Source organism: Aulonocara stuartgranti, assembly GCF_965226115.1.
Source record: "Aulonocara stuartgranti genome assembly, chromosome: 3".
In the NCBI taxonomy this organism is placed as follows: domain Eukaryota; kingdom Metazoa; phylum Chordata; class Actinopteri; order Cichliformes; family Cichlidae; genus Aulonocara; species Aulonocara stuartgranti.
This window is the reverse complement of record NC_138941.1, coordinates 78,004,440-78,023,867: the sequence shown is the minus strand read 5'-3', so window position 1 is coordinate 78,023,867 and position 19,428 is coordinate 78,004,440. Positions and strand designations below refer to the sequence as shown.

Sequence of the window (19,428 nt, the reverse complement as noted above, 5' to 3'; positions counted from 1 at the left end):
TTCACAAAATGCTATAAAATGTAGATTTCTTAAAACATTTATCTACTTTTGCCGACGTGACTCTTTAAAATAGCACCAGTCCTTTTCATCAAAATCAAAATTGTATCTAAATTTTTTACTCTTTATAGCCAGTTAGGTTATATATTACCATTAACTTTTCAGATAAAACGGTGATAAAGTCCTAATGTTTTCATGAAACTTCCTTTTTTTCCCCATCTGAGCATCGGGGAAAAGGCTGTCTTGCAATTGTTGAGGTCACTAGTGTGTGCCCCATTTCTTCCAGGATCACTCTCTTTATAGGTTTTAGTGGACTCCTAGTACTGCGAAGTGGTTTCATGGTACAAAGGGATTGTATTCCAAGATCTGGGAGACTGTAGAAATGAGCAGTGATGCCCTTCCTACCATCTTTCCAGAAAAGTGATCTGGAAGCTGTTAGGCTGACTTACAGCAGCAGCACTTTCTGCACCTGCAGAAACTCCAGGACACATTTACTAACGGTGTTTGTTGCTGTATGTGCAGCTTTGAATTTTTTAATAATATATATTTTGTTAATATTTCGGCTATGGTGTCTTGTTATGAAATGTACAAGAGTAAAAGTGTTTTTAGCAGGTGCTTCAAAGCTAAGTTTGACTGGGAAACTCAAAGCTCAACAGTCTGTATCAACAGAGATTCACTGCAGCCTGTGTAATATTTATTCTACTTTATCTTGCAAATACATATTTGTGTGGCAATGTCATGCACAACACACAACTATTAGATCCTTAAGATCAAACCCGTGTCATTGTTTTGGTCCACTGCAGTGCAGTAGTCAAAAAAAAAGAATAAGTGAAGTGTCCACAGATGGCCAGGATAGAGCCCAGAGTGTTAATGTTTAAAATGTATAAAAATATTATTGATTACAATTCTTTACTGTTAATATCAACAATAAGCTTTTTATTTTGAAAATACAAGTTTAAAAAAAATGCTGTTACATTTACATTTAATGCTGTTTCACTGTAATCCTTTATTATAAGTATGGACACAGAATCAAGTGAACAACATTTTGAAATAAGTTTAATTGGAATTTTGTACTACGCAAAAAACAAAACAAAAAACAACAACAACATATTAAACAAACAAACACAGCCAGTGCCTTCATTTGTCCATTACATGTCAAACATAGCACTGACCCTTAGCCCCTGCTCATCAGCACATGCTTTCAAAAAGAGCTCCATGTCCTCTGCAAACTGAAAAACAAAGAGGAACAAGTCCCTTGCTCCAGTGTCTTCTTCCTCTGACATGTCTCTTAAGACCCTCTGCTGGTCCTCTTGATTTAAGGACAGATATTTGGGCATTGTTACGTGTCCACGGAAAAGTGCCTTATTTTGGACAGCCCACTGCACAGCAGGACGCAGATCTTCAACAACTGCTGGCTCCTGTGTCAGGCAAACGGGGATGAAAACATAGTTATTTCTCTGTTGCAGAACAGTTTTTTAACAGTTATTCAAATGTCACTAAACATGTAATTACTGTTTAAAGTGAATACTGACATGACTGACTTCCTGGAACTTTTTCAGTCTGACAATGGGCACGTGTTGTCCTTCAAGCACAGCTTTGGCTTCCTCTCTCCAGTGTGCAAAGCTTGCCAGAGCTTAACAGAAATTGTTGATATTGTTAAGGTGTGTAAACTTTGACACAACATAGAACAGAAGTCAAAATATAAATACCTCCTGAGATCAAAGTTCTCCATCAACAGCAAGCACCACCATTTACGCAAGTAGGGCATGTCTGACTGTAAAATATTAATATGAAACATATTTAACAACTTTCAAAAGATTCAAGACTCCATTGCTGTGAAAGTAAATAGAATACTTACTACAGTATAGTCAATATGGTGCATCCAGTGCCACGTACAGAGCAGACTATTTGGAAGAAAAAATAAAAATGTCCTTTTTTTAGAAGCTTAAATTAGCTTCTGAATCTCAAGAAGAGAAGAGAAAAATTACCATCAGCATGAAGATCCCACAGTCAACTCCATAGTCTTGGCTTGGAAAACCCTGTATTACATTGAAAATAAAGGCTCGTTAATAAAATCCCTTAAAAGAAGACTAGTGTAATTCATATCATTCACCATACACTTAAACTAGCACATACCTTCAAGTCAAAGCTCTTTTTTTCTGACCACTGCCCGGGAATGATCTTCACTGCAAGATTCCTTTTTTTAAAGACAGTTACATTCACAAGTTAACAGATGTCATCATGATGGGTGTGAAATGTTTATTGCTAATAGCACCAACTGTAACTACAGGCCTTAGGAACACGACCTCAACAAAACAGCATAACAAAATGAAAAAGTACAGTCACATGCTCACAGTTGGTCAAAATAAAGCATTTACAGCTTTAAGTTAAGGTTGGCATATTTTATAAACTCATTTTTAATGGTCTTTTATGTTAAACTAGAACATTTGAAGACCCTATTTATGTCTGAAAGTCATCTAAAGACAGCATCACTGACTTGATCATAATGTGAAGATGAGAAATAGAATAAAATGTTGAAGAATCATGCTGATATATCCATCCATCCATCCATTCGCTTCCGCTTATCCTTTTCAGGGGCGCTGGAGCGTATCCCAGCTGTCATAGGGCGACAGACTGGACAGGTCGCCAGTCTGTCGCAGGGCCAACACACAGGGACAGACAACCATTCACATTCACTCGCACATTCACACCTAGTGGCAATTTGGATTATCCAATTAACCTATCCCCACAAGCTGCATGTCTTTGGACGGTGGGAGGAAGCCGGAGTACCCGGAGAGAACCCACGCAAACACGGGGAGAACATGCAAACTCCACACAGAAACTTGCTGATATAGTTTATAAAAAAAGCATGTGAGTGTACTGTATGTGTGAACACTCAAGATCAGCAGAACATGATCTGGGATGCACTTAACCTGGAACACTGAACAGGTTCCTGAAAACTCCGGAACAAACCAAAAATGCTTATAAAGATGTGACCTCAAAAGTGAAACATATTGTTGGCCACCAAATCCTGCCTTGGTGTTTATTGGGTCAAGAAAGAGGATTTCTCTTTTAGGTGGCTTCAGTACCTAAAAGACAGTTAGCCATGACTTCAAACCTGAAAACAATGTCATTGCAAGCGATCACAATCAAAGACTTTTGAAACTGCGTCATAAAAGCTTGAATACATCTCAGACACATAGCAAAATTCTAACAGTTTGTATGTGTAAAAAACAAGACTTACACACAACTGGAAATGACCAGGGGTCCAGAGAGGGAGAACTATGATGTGCATCCTCTGAGCATCAGTCTGAAACAGAATTGTTTTTTAAGTATCCTGTATATGAACTCTCACCAAAGTTATAAAAAAAAATCATTTGGATTACTTGCTTGTTTCTTTAAAGGACGGTACACTTACAGGAAAGGACTGCAATGGATCACAGCCATAGGGTGCAAGCCAAGTCCGGGTGACATACAGATTTTCTATGTAAATGCTTATCCCCTAGAATGTAAACAAAAACATTTAAAACAACAACTCTCTAAATTAAAGCTTGACAATCATCATATACAACATACAGTACCTTTGACTGGACAATTTTAGTGATAAGCTCAAAACAGCCATTTCCAATCTGAAACAGAAAAAATCATGAAAGAAATGAATGTACACTTTATTATTTCATATTCATAGAAAAAATAATACTTACAGTCGATTCCATTTGTTTGTTTAAACCCAGTGTCCAAAAATCTGCCCGCATGAGGCATCCAGAAGACGTTTCAACAATCAGCTCATCTTTGGGTCTGCTGATGTCCAGAACATAGTTGAGCTAAAAAAACAGAGAGGTGTCATAGACTGTGGATGACCAAATCAGATAAGCACTAAAAGTTGCACTTTGCAACATCTGAAAACTTTAACATACAAGCTGTTGTTGGCCAGGGTGCGGTACAAAACACCATGATGAACGGCTGGCCAAAATGTTCTCAGGCTTTGTCAGAGTTCGCACGGTGGTCCACACAGGTCAGGAAAAGTTGCATCTGTTGAGACCTTCTATTGGCTTTCTTGTTGTCAACTCTTTCCTGAGGTCCTATAGGGATTTTAACAGGTTTCAGACAAAACACTACATAGAATGCACATTAAATGCATACAAATGCAAGAAAAATAAGCACTATCTATAGAAGGAAATTCATTTGAAACAGCATGTAACAAATTCGTTTATGAGCCATCAACTACAACAAGATAATGAATGCAAGATTATTATTTCACCTATATATGACAATCACTATTCAAAATAAGAAATTTTACCAGTGTCACCAGACATTGAAGGTGCTGGGTTCAACACCGTTTCAGTGATTTCTCTGGGTTTATTGCACACCTGTGGGGCTAGGTACACAAAGAAAAGAATATACACACACAGATAGGAACAAACCTAACATGTAAACAATGGTAGCATTCTGGTCATGAGACAATGCATGTACTTACCTACGACAGCTTGACCCAGTGCCGACAATGAGATATTGATCTGTGTGTTTCTCTGCCATGGAGCACGATGAAAAAACATTAAAATAAGAAGGAATGTTGTTGTAACGCAAAAAAAGTGGCAACATGATCATTGTACGAAAACTAGATGATTCCTAGAATTATGAAATCACTAACGGCAAATTTATTTAAGAAAGACTCTGTCCCAACCTTTGCGATCAACTTGCAAGACTTCCACGGTATCCATGCGTGTTTACGGCTACTGTGGAGGTCACGTGTTTCTGGTTAGTGTGGAGGTCACGTGTATCCGGTTACTGTGGAGCTCCACAGTGGCTGCGGCCAGACCCTTCTCCTTTTAACAGGTACGAGAATCCATGAACACATAACTCCAATTTTAGCCAAACTACATTGGCTCCCTGTTAAATATCGTATAGATTTTAATATTCTTTTGTTCACTTTTAATATTCTGAATAATTTAGCGCCCAGCTATCTCTCTGAACTACTCCACTTATACAATCCCAACAGAGCACTTAGATCGTCCAATCACAGGCTCCTAGCACAACCTAGGACTCGAATGAAGTCGAGACGTTACCGGGCCTTTGCATCCGTGGCACCCAGACTCTGGAATAACCTCCCTGTTTATATTCGTACAGCCGAGTCGATCCAGTCTTTTAAATCACGTCTTAAAACTTATTTTTTTACTTTGGCTTTTGATTCTGTCTAGTTGGCTGTTTTAGCTTGTTGTGTTGTTACCTATTGTTTGTTGTCCTCTTTTATTGTTTTTTTTAACTGTCTCATGCTTTTACTGACTGTGAAGCACTATGGTCAACACTGTTGTTTTAATATGTGCTATATAAATAAATTTTGATTTGATTTGAACATCTCTGATACATTAGCACTGAATGACCTGGTGGTTTATGTCCATCTAAGATTACCACAAAGTAAAAGATCTGTCAGCAAAATTATGCAATATTTTAGCCACACTATTGCCCCGATCAGATCAATGAGTTGGGATTTTCTATTCTAAGCATGAGCTACTGTTACAGCAACAGACATTAATACTACTGGTGTCCCACACAACAACTCAATGTCCACTATGTGAAGGAGCCAAACACAGGCCTGCTCTTCTCGTTAACTGAGATAAACTGCTGGCATATTGGTTTTCCATCTATACTGTCCAGTCTCTCCTGGTGGACACACAGCAGCATTGTTTAATCTCATTCGAGTCATTGTTGACCTTAGCCATGTTTTTAGTCTTCTGAGAGCACTGAAGCTTCTTTCAGCCTCAACTGAGGATACTGGGATGACTAAAAGCAGCCTGATAATTGCCATGATAATAAATACTAGTTAATCTACAGCACCACATCATCAGTCAGTCACCTGTGAGCTCGCCTCTTCACCTCCGAGCTACAACATGGCAGAGCTGCCTCTGTCACCTGATCAATAACAGTGAGGCACTCCACATACATGCAGTCACACATGTGCTTCAAATACAACAATGAACCACCAGGTCATCATCCAGTTTCACCTGTGACCTTGTGTCACCATTGCTCTCTGAGCTTTGTGTTGGTTCTGTCACCTGACAAATAGGACATACATGACAATAAGAATAAAATGTGGAGCTGCTTCAGTGTTTCTGTCACTTTGTGCAGATCTTGACTCGTCAGTAATGTTTGTAGGCTGAGTGCGTTTTTACAACAATTTGTGCAAACTGCACTACAAGGTGGAATATTTGCAAAATCGTGACTACCTCATGATATTTTGTCTCAAAAATTAACCCTATGAATATATCAGTGCCATTAGGAGGAAATTATTGTGTCACCAACATTTAACATTAGACATATAATTCTAACAGCCTCTGTAAACTAATATCCGGGCTGCTCGAGGCTCCGTTTCCTCTGACAGTTTCAATCAAAATTAGAAACGCTGCTCTGAGACTGAGAGAACTAACAGTGCTGCCTGTTGTGCAGTTAGCTTCCCAAACACGTTATTCATGGTTACATACAGTTTTAGACTGATGTGGGCCAAAGCCTAGCATAGCCTGTAACGTTACTATGACGGACACATTTTATGAGTGAGCTTGAGTTTGTGACTTACAGGTTTCTTTCAAAAATACTTTCTTATATCCAGGTTCTTTCTCTTTGCTGCCATCCTCCTCTCCTCCTCACAGCGCAGGCTTGCCGCTGCTAAAACTAAACAGAGCTCCCTGAAAGGCTCAGCCAATCACATTGGCCATATTTGTCACATGACGTAGCACTCCAGTAAAGAATGTAATTTAACTCTTTCTGCACCGCTGGGAGATCGTTTTTTTTCTTTCTATCGGGTTGTTTTTCTTTACTCGAACAGATCAAATTATTGGTGGGGACACGTCCCTTCCGTCCGTGCCAAATCTGCGCCCTTGGCTGTGTGAGTGAAAATGTCTCAGAGCAAAATAAAAATGAGTTTGTCAGGAAACCTGTTCAGTCATCAGGTGTTTGTGTCACAGTGTCTGATGTAACAGCTGCCAAATACAAGACGTCGTTTTCTCTTTGTCCAGCTCAGGGTTAAGTGGGGGAGGCTGTCATAGGGGAAAAGGTGGGGCACCCCCATTACTGCCACCCACAGACTACGTCCACATACACAAAAAGAATCATTCCCAGCTGTGTTTCATATCTGCACTTGTGGAGATTCAAAGGTTCAAATACAGAACTGCAGACTGGTGGCTGCTGTCAAATACAGCTGACACCAACATGATGAGTTCACCTCGTGGCCACTAGAGGCCAGCAAAGTGAACCACAGAGGGACCCAAACACTCGAGCGTCCCACTGAGAGAAGCAGAACTCAGTTTGCTGTGTTTCACAGGTGTTCCTGAACGCATCACTGTGACCCTGAAGAAAAGCTGAAACTCTTTTCCTGAGAGGATTTCTGCAGCTGACGAGCATCAGATAATGAACGAACACAGATCCAAACATGAGTTTGATGTCTTTGAGTCTGTCCTGTCTGTGGATCATGGCACTGAAAGAATGTGAAAATCTCAAGACGACTGAGAAAAAACATCAAATGTTTAAACTGAGAAAATATTAAAAAAGGCTGATTTGAACCTGCTGGCAGCAAAAGGCAAACATGACAACAAACTCCATGTTTTATATGAATAAAAATAAAGAGCTGCAGAAACATCATCTGGCATCGCGTCAGCAACATGACGGGTATAAAAACAGAGGCTCACCAGGCTGCAAACAAACACTGAAAATCTTTAGAGCAATTCCAGATCAGTTCCTCAAACTAAATCACTTCAAATTCATCAGCACATCAGAACATCTGGCATATCTAAGCAGGCATGTGGGGGTGGGAGGGGCTTGAGCGCTTCTTTATGGGTCCCACCAGTGGCCTTTTCTTGAGGGTTTTTTCTTTTCATGTGTGTGTGGAGTCCTGTCTGTGCCCCTCAACAATAATATTTAACTATTAATCACAATTTGTTAAATAAAATGAGCTGGCTCGCAGCAGTCACATGACTACCATTAACCAATGATCGCTCTTAACGGCAGAGCGCACTGGTTACGAGGTGGGAACGAGCTCACAAAGAGCCACATGGGTGCTGTAGGAGAAACACAAACTGGGAGACAGACTGATGCAAAGGAAACCAGTAAGCAGGTGAACAGCGCACACTGTAGCCTGTAACACACAGCAGTGTCAGCTTATTATGGACACGTTCAGCTGTTTTGTGGCAACTGATGAGTTGAAACAGACGAGCGTGCTGTGTGTGCAACAGCGCGACAAACATCACCTGTGTGATGCTCGTCAGCTGCCAGCTCACTGGGTACAGCAGGCAGGGGTCTGTAGGTTTGAGCCCCTTCAAACGTCTCTGCACGGCCCTGCCTCTGAGGAGCAACTGCACAACAGCTCCATCACATCCCAGTGTGCTCTGATAAGCTCCTTTTTTTAACCTTTAATTGTTTTATGTAAAGCACTTTGGTATGCCCAAGGCTTTTAAACGTGCTCTATAAATAAAGATTGTTGTTGTTGTTGTTGTCTGTGCACCGTTTTAGGGAACATCTTTAGTTTCACAGTAAGCTGCAGGGCTCTGTTTCTATAATGTTTTTCTATCATTACTTTATTATGGATCAGGTGTAAAGGTGTCATGTGTGGATACTTAAGTAACAGATCAATACAATAGCAAAGTGTTCTCAGATGGGCAGCACGTGGAGAGAAGATGGAAGGAGGAAGAGAGTCAGACAGTGATTCACAGGCAGAGTTGATTTCTCACAGTTTTGTTGCCTTGTGTTTCCAAGCACTGTCATTTTATTATTATCTCATAACACGTGTTTAATCAGCTCCCATCTCTCCTGTGGACTCTGTAATGTCTCAGGCCGACAGCAACATTGTACCCATCAGGTAAAACACAGGCCACGTTTGCTCTGCATCGTCCCCACATGATCACAGTGATGTAACATGATGTCCTTCCATATGAGGTTCTTGATGAATGTGTTGTTGTTCTCCAGCCTGGTTTTTTAACTTTGAGCCCCTTCAAACGTCTCTGCACGGCCCTGCCTCTGAGGAGCAATCTAAGTGTGTGAGGGGAAAGGACAAAAGAAGACTGAAACATCTTTTCTACCATTGAAAAAACAAAGTCAGAATTTCAACTTCCTGATTCTTCTTCTTCCAATTATCTGCTCGTGTGCTCTAAGTAGAGAAGCCCAGACCTCCGTCTTCCCAACACCACCAGTCCACCCGAGAGATGTAATCCAGCACGTCCTCCCCCAGGAAACAGAGACAACACCGAAAGAATAAATGAACTCTAATCAATATATTACCTGTAAATTCAGTCAAAATGCTTCCAGAATAACCCAAAATCATGACTTGTGAAAAAAGTTGAAGCCTTTTTGTCCCACGTTGTTTGAACAGTTCGGTCCACGAGACATGAAAGGAGGCTGATATTAATAATATATATGAATACAGTTAAAGCTGTTGAAACATGCAGTAAACACTCATGTGAGTTAGGAGATTTATAAATAAACTTTATCACCAACACACGGTGATGGACGACAGTCAGGGATGATCATTACAGTAAATGAATGTTTACACTGGCAGGTGTAGTTTTTCTTCTGTCAGCTGATGGTGTTTCACAGTTTGAGAGCAACAATGAGCACAAAGACAGAATTCAGGCTTGTCCTTGATACTCTAATCCATTCAGTAATCAGATTACAGTCACAGTCATGTTCTTACTGCGTGTAACTAAAGTTCATCAGTGATGCTTTCATCTTCCTGCCTCTGCACTCAGCTGCTTTCAGTTTGGGTGGAGGAAATCGCCGTAGCAGCAACATTACACACGGAAAATCACAACTCTGACTTTAATGAAACCTTTTCTCTTGAACATTATTCAGTAGGAACCACTGAGAGGATTTTCCTCCTCGCTGACTGAAAATGTACCAACTGTGACTCAAGCATCACCACAGAAACGTGTGGTGGGGAGATGAGGATCTGCTGACTCTGCTGGAGTTTGCTCTGTGATAAAGACATGAACAGTCTGTGCAAAGTAACCTCAGGCTGTCAGAGCTTCAACACAACGAGGCCGAGCACAAGAAATAAGACAGCGAGAGAGAGAGGGCCTCTCCTGAGTCCTCACATATACACACTATACTATGCTAGCATCACCATGGCAACTGCACAACAGCTCCATCACATCCCAGTGCGCTCTGATAAGCTCCTCCTTCTCCACCCTTCAAGGCCTGTGTACGCTGCTGGGTGGACCTATGATGCAGAGCTGCCCAATCACAGCAGCACACAGCAGACATGTAGCATCAACAGCTCATCACATCAACATCTGTCAGCTGTCTGTGTTTATGGTAAAGCTGATCCTGACTCTGTTCATGCCCATGATACTGGTCCTGCCTGAGAGCTGCTCATCATCACCAGCACAGACTGAAAGTCCATCACTTCCCTTTATCAGCAACGGCTCGCGGTCTAAACTCCTTTTAAGGAAAAAGATGAAGCAGGAAAGGAAACAGTTTCAGGAGCATCATGTAGAGACGTGCAGGATAGAAACACAAGCTGAGAGTCGCAGCACTGTGCAGGACCAAAAGCTGACGCTGCAGGACAAACGGACAAACATTTAAATCCACACACAGAGAAAAATGTTAAACACACTGAGCGGGTGTCAGGACTCCATCAGCTCAGGATGAAGGTGATGGAGTCAGGAGTCTGTGCTGACCACTGTGTTATAGCTGTTTACTCCACACACACTGATGATGACCATCAGCAAGGATACACAGCCGGACCTTTTCCTGGAAGCAGGAAGCCCCTCCCCCACCGAGTTAGTCCGTTTCACCTCCTTTGTTCTACACAGAAGCTTCCTGATGGGCAGCTGGACCTGATGAGTCACATTAACATGTGCAGAGGAGATGAAATCAAACTCAGTCACAGAAACAAGTTTCTGTTTGGTGAAAATGAGGCCAAACTGACTCATTTAGTGCAGACAAAGTAAAACTACAATAACATGGTTACACACATGTGCATTTGTTCACCAGTCACAGCACATTGATGTTGGATCAGCACGCACACCACCAGCAAACCAAAGGAAAGCTGCTGCAGTCAGAGCAACAACCCTGGTCCACAGAGAGCTTCAACACAGCATCAGAGGACCACAGAGAAGGAGACCAGAGCCTTACATACATCAGAGATCAGTGAAGACAACACGCAACAACAGACTTCCTCACAACATGTTGCTCACGCTGAGCCTTCAGTGAACTCAAACACTTTTAAGCATGGTGGTTTAGCACGGGAAGAAGATGAAAGTGTCCATCAGCACCTTCAGCTAATTGATCACCAAGCATTCTAGCAGCATCGGGGATTCGTCTCTCTGGACAGCTTTGAATCATTTTGTCCATGAGAGAGAATAATGCATGTGAGGATCCCCTCAACATCTCACCTTCTTGCTCCCTTCTTGCATAAAAAGCTTCCTTCCTAGCAATAAAAGACACGGGGCGACTTCCTGTTTGATCCAAACAGCTTTTTGAGACAGTAACCCGCCTTTGTTGCATCTAGGCTGGATTGTTGTAACGCACTTTATTGTGGGGTTACTGATGCATCCATTATGAGTCTGCAGCTTGTGCTGCAACAAGTCTGAGCACATTAGCCCATTTTAATTTCACTCCACTCCCTACCTGTACATGTGAGGCTCGTTTAAAGTCTTTTATTTGTCTTTAATCTCTTAATGGGACTGCACGTGCTGTGAAACAATTCATTCACAAGCTTTAGTGCTACTTCAGGAAGTGCTTCCTGCTGCTCTCCATCAGTCTGGATGACGAGTCTTCAGCCTGAACTCACCTGTGAGCCACAAGAGCCCAAACATGGTTTGTATTTCACCTTCATGCAGTTGTGTTTATAGTGTACATGTTAGTTATTAATGCAGTCTGCACTCCTCTCTCACACAATGTCAGCCTGACTTTGTCTTTAACCAGCTTCATTTCTACTTTACTGTAAATATAAAAGTTCCTGCACTACATCACAGTATGAGACCCTTACCTGTGACTCTGTAACTGAATGTGTTTATTGTAGTCTGAACGAATGTATCGTTCTTTATCACGCTGCTGTTGGATCTGTAGAGTTAACCTGCAGCTTCTGTTAAAGACCTGGATGAGCTCTATTGGTTAAAAGGGCTTTGAGGGCTTTGACAACAACCTCACCACTGAGCTGATGGAGCCTCTCGATGACTCGAAAGGTTAAAAACGTTAAACTCTACAGAGTCTCTGATCTGTTCACTCATCCATCAGTAATCTCCAATTCATTTTTGAGGTGAATGAATGAATGAAAGTGTGGAAACATGAATCCGACTGCCTGATAAACTCAAACTAGTCTCAATACAACAACATGCACTAAATGAAGAAACTAGGGACGTGTAACAGAAACACAGAGCACACTCATGCTGTGTGAGAGATCATACAGCACGAGTGTGAAGCATGAAATGAACAACAGGAGACAATAAACACACAGCAGGAGAGAATCAACACAAACACAAAGTGCACGAGACCAGAGACTCACAATAACACAGAGACTAACCTCACACAGGTGCCCAAACAGAGACACCTGACTGACTTCATAACAGGGACACCAAAGGACAAAACTCACAGAGGACCAGGAGGACAAAAGAACCAGACGTCACCTACAAGAAGCCCAGAGACACAACACTGAGACGTCATGGTAACAGGAACCAGGAACATTTCACCAAAAACATGAAGAAGTTACAGAAACTCAAACACTGGACCTACGACCCCGACAGAGCCGAGCTGAAGGAGGAACACCATCAGGACGCCACACCCCCAACCGCACTGAAATAACCTGTAATGACAACATCCACAGACCAACCAGGAGAGAGCACAAAGAGCAGGACTGATCTCATTGGCTGGACGCTCGCTTCTATTTAAATCTAATGACAGCAGCTGCGTCACACCTGAACACGACACTTCTGCTCTCGTGATCTACAACTGTGACTTTAACGTCAGCGACACCAACATCTGACATTATTGTAACGACATGTTTCATTATGTCATCGTTTACAAGCTGCAGAGCAAACACGCTGAGGAGTCAGAGGTCAAAGGTCAGTGGTTTGATTCTCCTGTGAGCAGAGAGAGGATCTGAAAGTGCAGCAGGAAGTGTTGATCAGGAAGCTTTGGACAGTTTCAGACAGTAAAGGAGACTCTTTAATACGTCCTGATTCACACACAGTTACACAATGATGCCATCAATAACATGACCTGCTGCCATGTGTGGTTGCTGTGGGACACCAGGACCCCCTGACATCCCTGTAACAGACCCTCTGTGTGACGTCTCATCTAACCCATCAGCAAAGACACCAACAGTTCATCCACCCTCCTCTGGTCTCTGTGAGGAGCAGTGAGGGGCTCGTAGCGTCTCTGTGCTTTGACAAGATTTAAAGTCACCAACAGATTTTTGTGTCACTTTGAAACTGCACCACAATCTGAACGTGACAAGAACAATTCAATAGTAAAGCAAAGGGTTTAAGTTCTGTACGAGAGTTTAGATTTAGACGTTTGTCTCACTGGTGGATGCAGGCGATGCGTGCAGAGTGTCAGGCAGCAAAGTTACCTGTCAGACTGTCCAGTAGGTGGTGCAGAGGGTGGAGGGGATTCTTCATGATGATAACAGCTTGTTTAATCATCACAGCCTCAGCAACTCATCAGAGTAACACAGCAGCATACTCACACAGAGAGCACACACCCGATGAGATTAAAGGGAAGCTGGAGGCGTCTCTCAATCAGTGCATGAAGGCTGCAGCTGCCTCCCTGCTCCTGCTCCTGAGTCCCACCTTCATCCTTTCACTCTCACAGCTCAGGAGGTCGAGCGGGCACCTGTTAAGACCCTGGAGGTTGGTAGTTTGACTCCTGGCGGCTCCAGGCTGCATGCTAAACATCCTCGGGCGGGACGCGAACACAAAGTTAGATGCATTGGACTGTGGATGTGTGTGCGTTAGACAGAAAGCACTTTGATAGAAAAAGCACAGAAAGAAGTGTTTGTGTGAGGCGAGTTTCATACAGCCAGTAAATATTGAGTAAAGTGAGAGTTCAGGTGGTGTAGAAGAGCACTACATGAGAACCAATCACAGCACAGACTCCAACAGGACAGGAGGCTTTCAGCCAGTTTGGACTGAGCAGCTGTCATTTCTACAAACCTGCCCAAATGTATGATGTGTTCAATGCTGTGATCATGATGTGCTGTTAGAGCCATTAGAGCAGGCTGTAGGTGTCGCAGGTGCAGTGGTTGGTATCATATCTCATTGATGTCATCAGTAGGAGGTAAGTGTACAGTGTCACTGACATGCAGCTGACACCATTTTTCTTTTGCCTGTCCTGACCTGTAACCATCAGAATAATCAGAACAATCTGAAAGCCAAGAAAAACGCCCCCACAGTTATTTCGCAAAGGGATCATTATGGCTTTGCTATGCTAAATGTAATAGATTTGTTTTACTTTTGAGTTATTACACTCAGGACAGACAGGACTGGGCCGAGACAGAAGAAAGACAAAGTAAAGATAAGGAGAGAAACATAGAGGAGAAGAGGGACAGAGAGAAAAGACTAAAATCTGTTTGATCCCATCCTGCAGAAAAACAAGCAAAAAGAAGCAAAAAGAAGCAAAAAGAAGCAAAAAGAAACAAAAAGAAGCAAAAAGAAACAAAAAGAAGCAAAAAGAAGCAAAAAGAAACAAAAAGAAACAAAAAGAAACAAAAAGAAGCAAAAAGAAACAAAAAGAAGCAAAAAGAAGCAAAAAGAAACCAGCACACCAAGGAAACAACAACAACTTTATTTATAGAGCACATTTAAAAACCAGCGGTACACCAAAGTGCTTAACATAAGACACAGAGAAGTAACACGAGTCTTATGAGGCCTCAGCAAAGTATCAAATATACTCACAGGTCAATGGCACTAATACACAGGGGTAATATAAAACATAATGAAAGCACAAGGCATTAAAAATATGTATAAGGGAAAATAGAGTAAGTCTAAGGTGCGAGCATGAACGAGCAGGAAAGGCGAGATTAAACAAACAGGTTTTTAACCGTGATTTAAAAGAATCACGATCAGAAGGTTATTCCACAACTCTGGTGCAGCCAGGGCAAACGCCCGGTCACCTCTAGACTTCAGCCGAGATCCAGGCTGCACCAAGAGTAACTGAGTAGATGATCAGGCAGGAACGTACGATTTAAGCAGTTCCTTAGGGTAGCTCGGTGCCGTGTTGTTGGTAAACCACAGCAAACCACAGCAGCAGCATCATGTGCACCAGTAACAGTAACTAATAAACACTGAATCCTACTGAGCAGCACACTGGACTGATAATGCACGATGTGTTTAGTGTCAGCAGCCCAGGACGACACAGTGTGTGTCTGTGTACACCTGTGTGTGTGAGCTTGTGTTCAAAAGGTTTCCATCAAGCCACATGATACACATCAGCTAAAGTGCAGGAATGTGTTGATGACTGAAACAATGCTGTGTTGAACGTCAGAGTTTTCATTTCACACCATATTGTTATACAAGTGTTCTTCTTAACACACAAGTGTTGGTCACAGAGCTCGATGTGCTGGAACGTTTTACATGTGCATGTTTCCCCAACACAATATGATTAGAAAACACTCCAACCATCTATTCTGGGAGATTTCATACAATCAATGAGTTAAACTGCAGGAATGTCTTAAAGACATAAAGACCTGGATGGCCGCTAACTTTCTGCTTCTTAATTCAGATCAAACTGAGGTTATTGTACTCGGCCCTGAAAAGCTTAGAAATATGGTATCTAAGCAGATTCTTACCCTGGATGGCATTACCTTGGCCTCCAGTAACACTGTGAGGAACCTTGGAGTCATTTTTGACCAGGACATGTCCTTCAACGCTCATATTAAACAAATATGTAAGACTGCTTTCTTCCATTTGTGCAAATATCCTCTTAGTTGTTATTAATCTCGGCTCTGCCACCGTTTCTGGAACTGGGGACCATCACACTCCTCTGAGCTCTGTCTATAGGTTCACTTTTAGCTCCCACTCTGACTAAACCATCACACTAAACTGGTGCTACTTCCTCCTAAACCAGTCCATGTTTCCTCTGACATCGTCTGTCTTTCCTGTATGTCACTGACAGAACAGGAACTGTTCTTCACCGTGTTCTTCGTTCGCTCCGGTCAGCTGAGCGGCCGTTGCTCTCAGTCCCCAAATCAGGGCTGAAACTGAGGAGACGGAGCGTTCTCCATCGTGGCTCCTCTGGAATAATCTTCCTCTTCACACGAGGCAGTCGACATCAGTGCTGCTTTTAAATCCAGAGAAACACATTTTTATTTGCTTGTTTTTGACTCAGTGGTTAACTGACTTGTATTTACTTACATTTTATTGTTTTTGCTATGTTTGTAATTTTATCCTATTTATTATTCTTATTGTATCTATTATGTTTCTATTGTTCAGCACTTTGGTCAGCCTTGTGTGTTTTTAAAGTGCTATATAAATAAACTATGATGGTGATGATACACTCAGGCTGTGTCACTCTGTGACCTCTGACCCTCAGTGTCCTCTGACCCTCAGTGGCCTCTGACCTTCACTGACCTCTGACCCTCAGTGTCCTCTGACCCTCAGTGTCCTCTGACCATCAGTGTCCTCTGACTCTCACTGACCTCTGACCCTCAGTATCCTCTGACTCTCACTGACCTCTGACCTCCTGTTGCAGGTGTGTGTGCTGCTGCTGTCTGCAGGTGAGTTGATGAAGTGAAACCATCAGTGAGGCTCCAACAAGAACACAAACACATTTGATGCCAGTCACAGATTTATGCATCACTCTGTTTGTGTCTGCTGATCCAATAAAGCTCTGATCCTGGAGATCCCTCCAGATCCTGTGCCAGCAGGAAGTGATGTCACTGCGCTGCAGACAGAGCAATGGTGACATCATCACAGCTCATTTCTTCTTTAATGGAAGTCATGTTGGAAATAAATCAGAGTTCATCATCACAAACGTCCAGCAGTCTGATGAAGGTCTCTACTCCTGTGCTACTGATGTGTTTGGAGAATCTCCTCAGGGCTTTCTGAGGGTCAGAGGTCAGACAATGACATCACATCCTGTATAAAGACCTGAACTCACCTGAAGTAAAAATAAGCTGACTGAACCATCTTCACCATGTCTCCTGCAGATCCTCCTCCTCATCTCCACACCTGCACCTCCTCTAATCCTGTGAACTCTCCTGCTCTTGTTTGGCCTGTAACAGACTCCTCCGCTCCTCCCTCCTCCTCCACCCTCGTGCTGGTTGTAGCAGGTCTGGTTTCGGTGGTTCTTCTTGTTCTGCTGGTTTGGGGAGTTCTCTGGAGGAAACAGAATGAAATCTTTCAGAGTTTAAAGCATGATGTCAAAGCTAGAAGGTCTCCTGACTGCAGACTGGGAGCTGACGCCACAGTAGAGCGGGTAGAACAGGAACCAGTGTGAAACAAACTCTCTCTGGATCAGCTGAAGGCTTTTCAGCGAGTTTTTAGGACGTCCTGATAATAATGAATTATGGTCGTCCAGCCTGGAAGTAATAAATGCAGGAACTAGATCTTCTTTTATGAGTTCTTATATTATCTGATCAGGCCGTTTGCTCCTGTTAAAGAGAAATGTGCATCGAACGTTGTGGGTATTCATGAGTCTAACAGTTTAAACCTGTGTGTGACGTTGTGTCCTTGAACGGCCCTGACAGACGGCTGTAGTCCATAATATTAATGTTTCCTGCTGACTGAAATAAGCAGCTGAGCTCTGTGAGGGCAGAGCTGCTGCTAACAGGTGAGTCTGTTACCTGGACTGGACTGAGTGAGCTGCTGTGTCACAGCTTTATCAGTGACACACTCAGCATGTGTGTGTGTGATATGTCACAGTGCTGGAAACACACATGAAAATATATTAAAGGTTGATTCTTTTTTCTTTTGGTTTGTGGAACAAAAATCAGCAACGAAGAAACGTGAGCGTAAAACTTGGTGTAGAAGTGCAACAAACATAAGCCGGCTCATTTGATGGTGTGATGCTTGAAAAGGATTTGCGCACCTACATCATTATTTACGGTTTAAATTGTGCTGCCTTCAGGTGCACCTGGTAAATTCAGGAATCTCTACTCCAAACCACAGCAGGTTGTTTTAGAGGCTTTTCTGGGTTAATGTTGGTTTGTTGGCAGAAACATGTCTGTGATCGCTGTGTTGTTCTTTTTGATGCAGGATTTCATGTAACTCGGTGCTAAAATCATAACAATGAAGTTGAACAGTTCTAGTGCTCATGCGTCAGCTAGCATGCGTCAGCTAGCATGCAGCAGCTAGCATGCAGCAGCTAGCATGCAGCAGCTAGCATGCAGCAGCTAGCATGCAGCCTGTTTCAGTTGCTCCTGCTTTTACTCTTTACTCTAATTTTTTCTTACTTATTTCTTTGTCCTTTACTGAGTGTGTTCATCTGTTTAAAAGCTTTCTTTTCAAACATGTGGATGGAGAGAGTTTTTGTTCTGCTGTTGCTTTCACTGAGGAATGGGAGCGCAGCACAGCAGCTACACACCAGAGATCAGCTGAGCCGCCTGATGCTGCTGTTGCAGATTAACTGGTGTCTCAGATTAACTGGAGACGGTCAAACAGATGTGTGACAGACTTTAAGGAGCTGCTGCCAACAAACCAGCAAATAAACACTGAATATTTCATGTGTGACATTTGTGAGGTGGCCTTAAACACAGTCCGTCAGTCTTTTTGCTCTTGAACAGTGAAATATTAAAAACTGTCTGGAGTTTATTTGGTGATGTTCTCGTGCACGAGGCGAAAACAGCAAACAAACGTCACAGTAAATCTTTCCAGCTGATGTTAGGCATCCTCCATCTGCTGAATCCACTTCAGCCTCTTCCTGCTCATGTTCCTGTTTAGAGGCACAGTCGGCCTGTAAATGGAGAAAACTGAACACAGGAATATTTGGATTTGCTTCTTTTTCTCTGCTCATGTTCAACTTGTCTGATTCAAGCTGGGAATATTTATTAGAAACAAAGTGAATAATATTATTTTATTATCACGTTGATGCAGCACATGGTTCAGTTAGCTTTGTATAAACACGTGTTAGAAATGTTCTTCAATCAGCTCTTTTTACTCTCATTTCACAGCCACTACTTTTTACTTTTACTTCAGTAAAGAAGTTGAAACGGAGTATTTTTAACAGTAGTACTTCTACTTCAGTACACACTGTGTGTACTTTTACCACCTGTGTCTGAGACCTCCTTCAGGGTCCACCTGAAGCTCTCAGTCTGCTGTGGAAAAAGGAAATCCAGGTGAGTTTCTCCTGATCACCTGAGGCCGTCATTACTGTGTGAACCCACACACCACTCCTCACTCCTCCCACCCGCTGCACACAGTCACTGAGTACAGACCGGCTGATTCCTGTAAAGGGAGAGGCAGGAAGAGGCGGAGCAACAGCTGAAAAACAAGAAGCTCAACGTCATTT

At 42.5% G+C, this 19,428-nt stretch overlaps 1 protein-coding gene and 1 long non-coding RNA gene across 10 annotated transcripts; both read right to left on the bottom strand.

The window, feature by feature from the left end:
• Positions 1 to 1,619: 1,619 nt before the first annotated feature.
• LOC309703706 lies at positions 1,620 to 4,734 on the bottom strand. Of its 7 annotated transcripts, none has more exons than XR_014275959.1 (10): positions 4,682 to 4,720; positions 4,475 to 4,526; positions 3,915 to 4,375; positions 3,702 to 3,821; positions 3,579 to 3,626; positions 3,416 to 3,499; positions 3,242 to 3,307; positions 2,134 to 2,194; positions 1,986 to 2,036; positions 1,650 to 1,901 (listed from the first exon to the last, which is right to left on the bottom strand). It is a non-coding gene; the product is annotated as an uncharacterized lncRNA (long non-coding RNA). The 7 variants fall into 7 exon arrangements; XR_014275964.1 differs by having other exon boundaries at positions 3,915 to 4,079; positions 4,298 to 4,375; positions 4,475 to 4,705; XR_014275960.1 differs by adding an exon at positions 1,620 to 1,630 and having other exon boundaries at positions 1,707 to 1,901; positions 3,915 to 4,705.
• Positions 4,735 to 13,883: 9,149 nt separating this feature from the next.
• Positions 13,884 to 19,426, bottom strand: LOC309703678 (uncharacterized protein; the record flags this gene model as incomplete). Of its 3 annotated transcripts, XM_082528628.1 has the most annotated exons (4): positions 13,884 to 14,318; positions 17,080 to 17,297; positions 19,189 to 19,234; positions 19,355 to 19,426. In XM_082528628.1, the coding sequence occupies 4 exons, from the start codon at positions 19,424 to 19,426 to the stop codon at positions 14,274 to 14,276; spliced, it is 381 nt and encodes a 126-aa protein (XP_082384754.1). In that variant the 3' UTR covers positions 13,884 to 14,273. The 3 variants fall into 3 exon arrangements, 1 of the variants encoding a protein (XP_082384754.1); XR_014275926.1 differs by lacking the exons at positions 19,189 to 19,234; positions 19,355 to 19,426 and having other exon boundaries at positions 13,884 to 16,260; positions 17,080 to 17,858; XR_014275927.1 differs by lacking the exons at positions 19,189 to 19,234; positions 19,355 to 19,426 and having other exon boundaries at positions 13,884 to 16,257; positions 17,080 to 17,858.
• Positions 19,427 to 19,428: the final 2 nt, after the last annotated feature.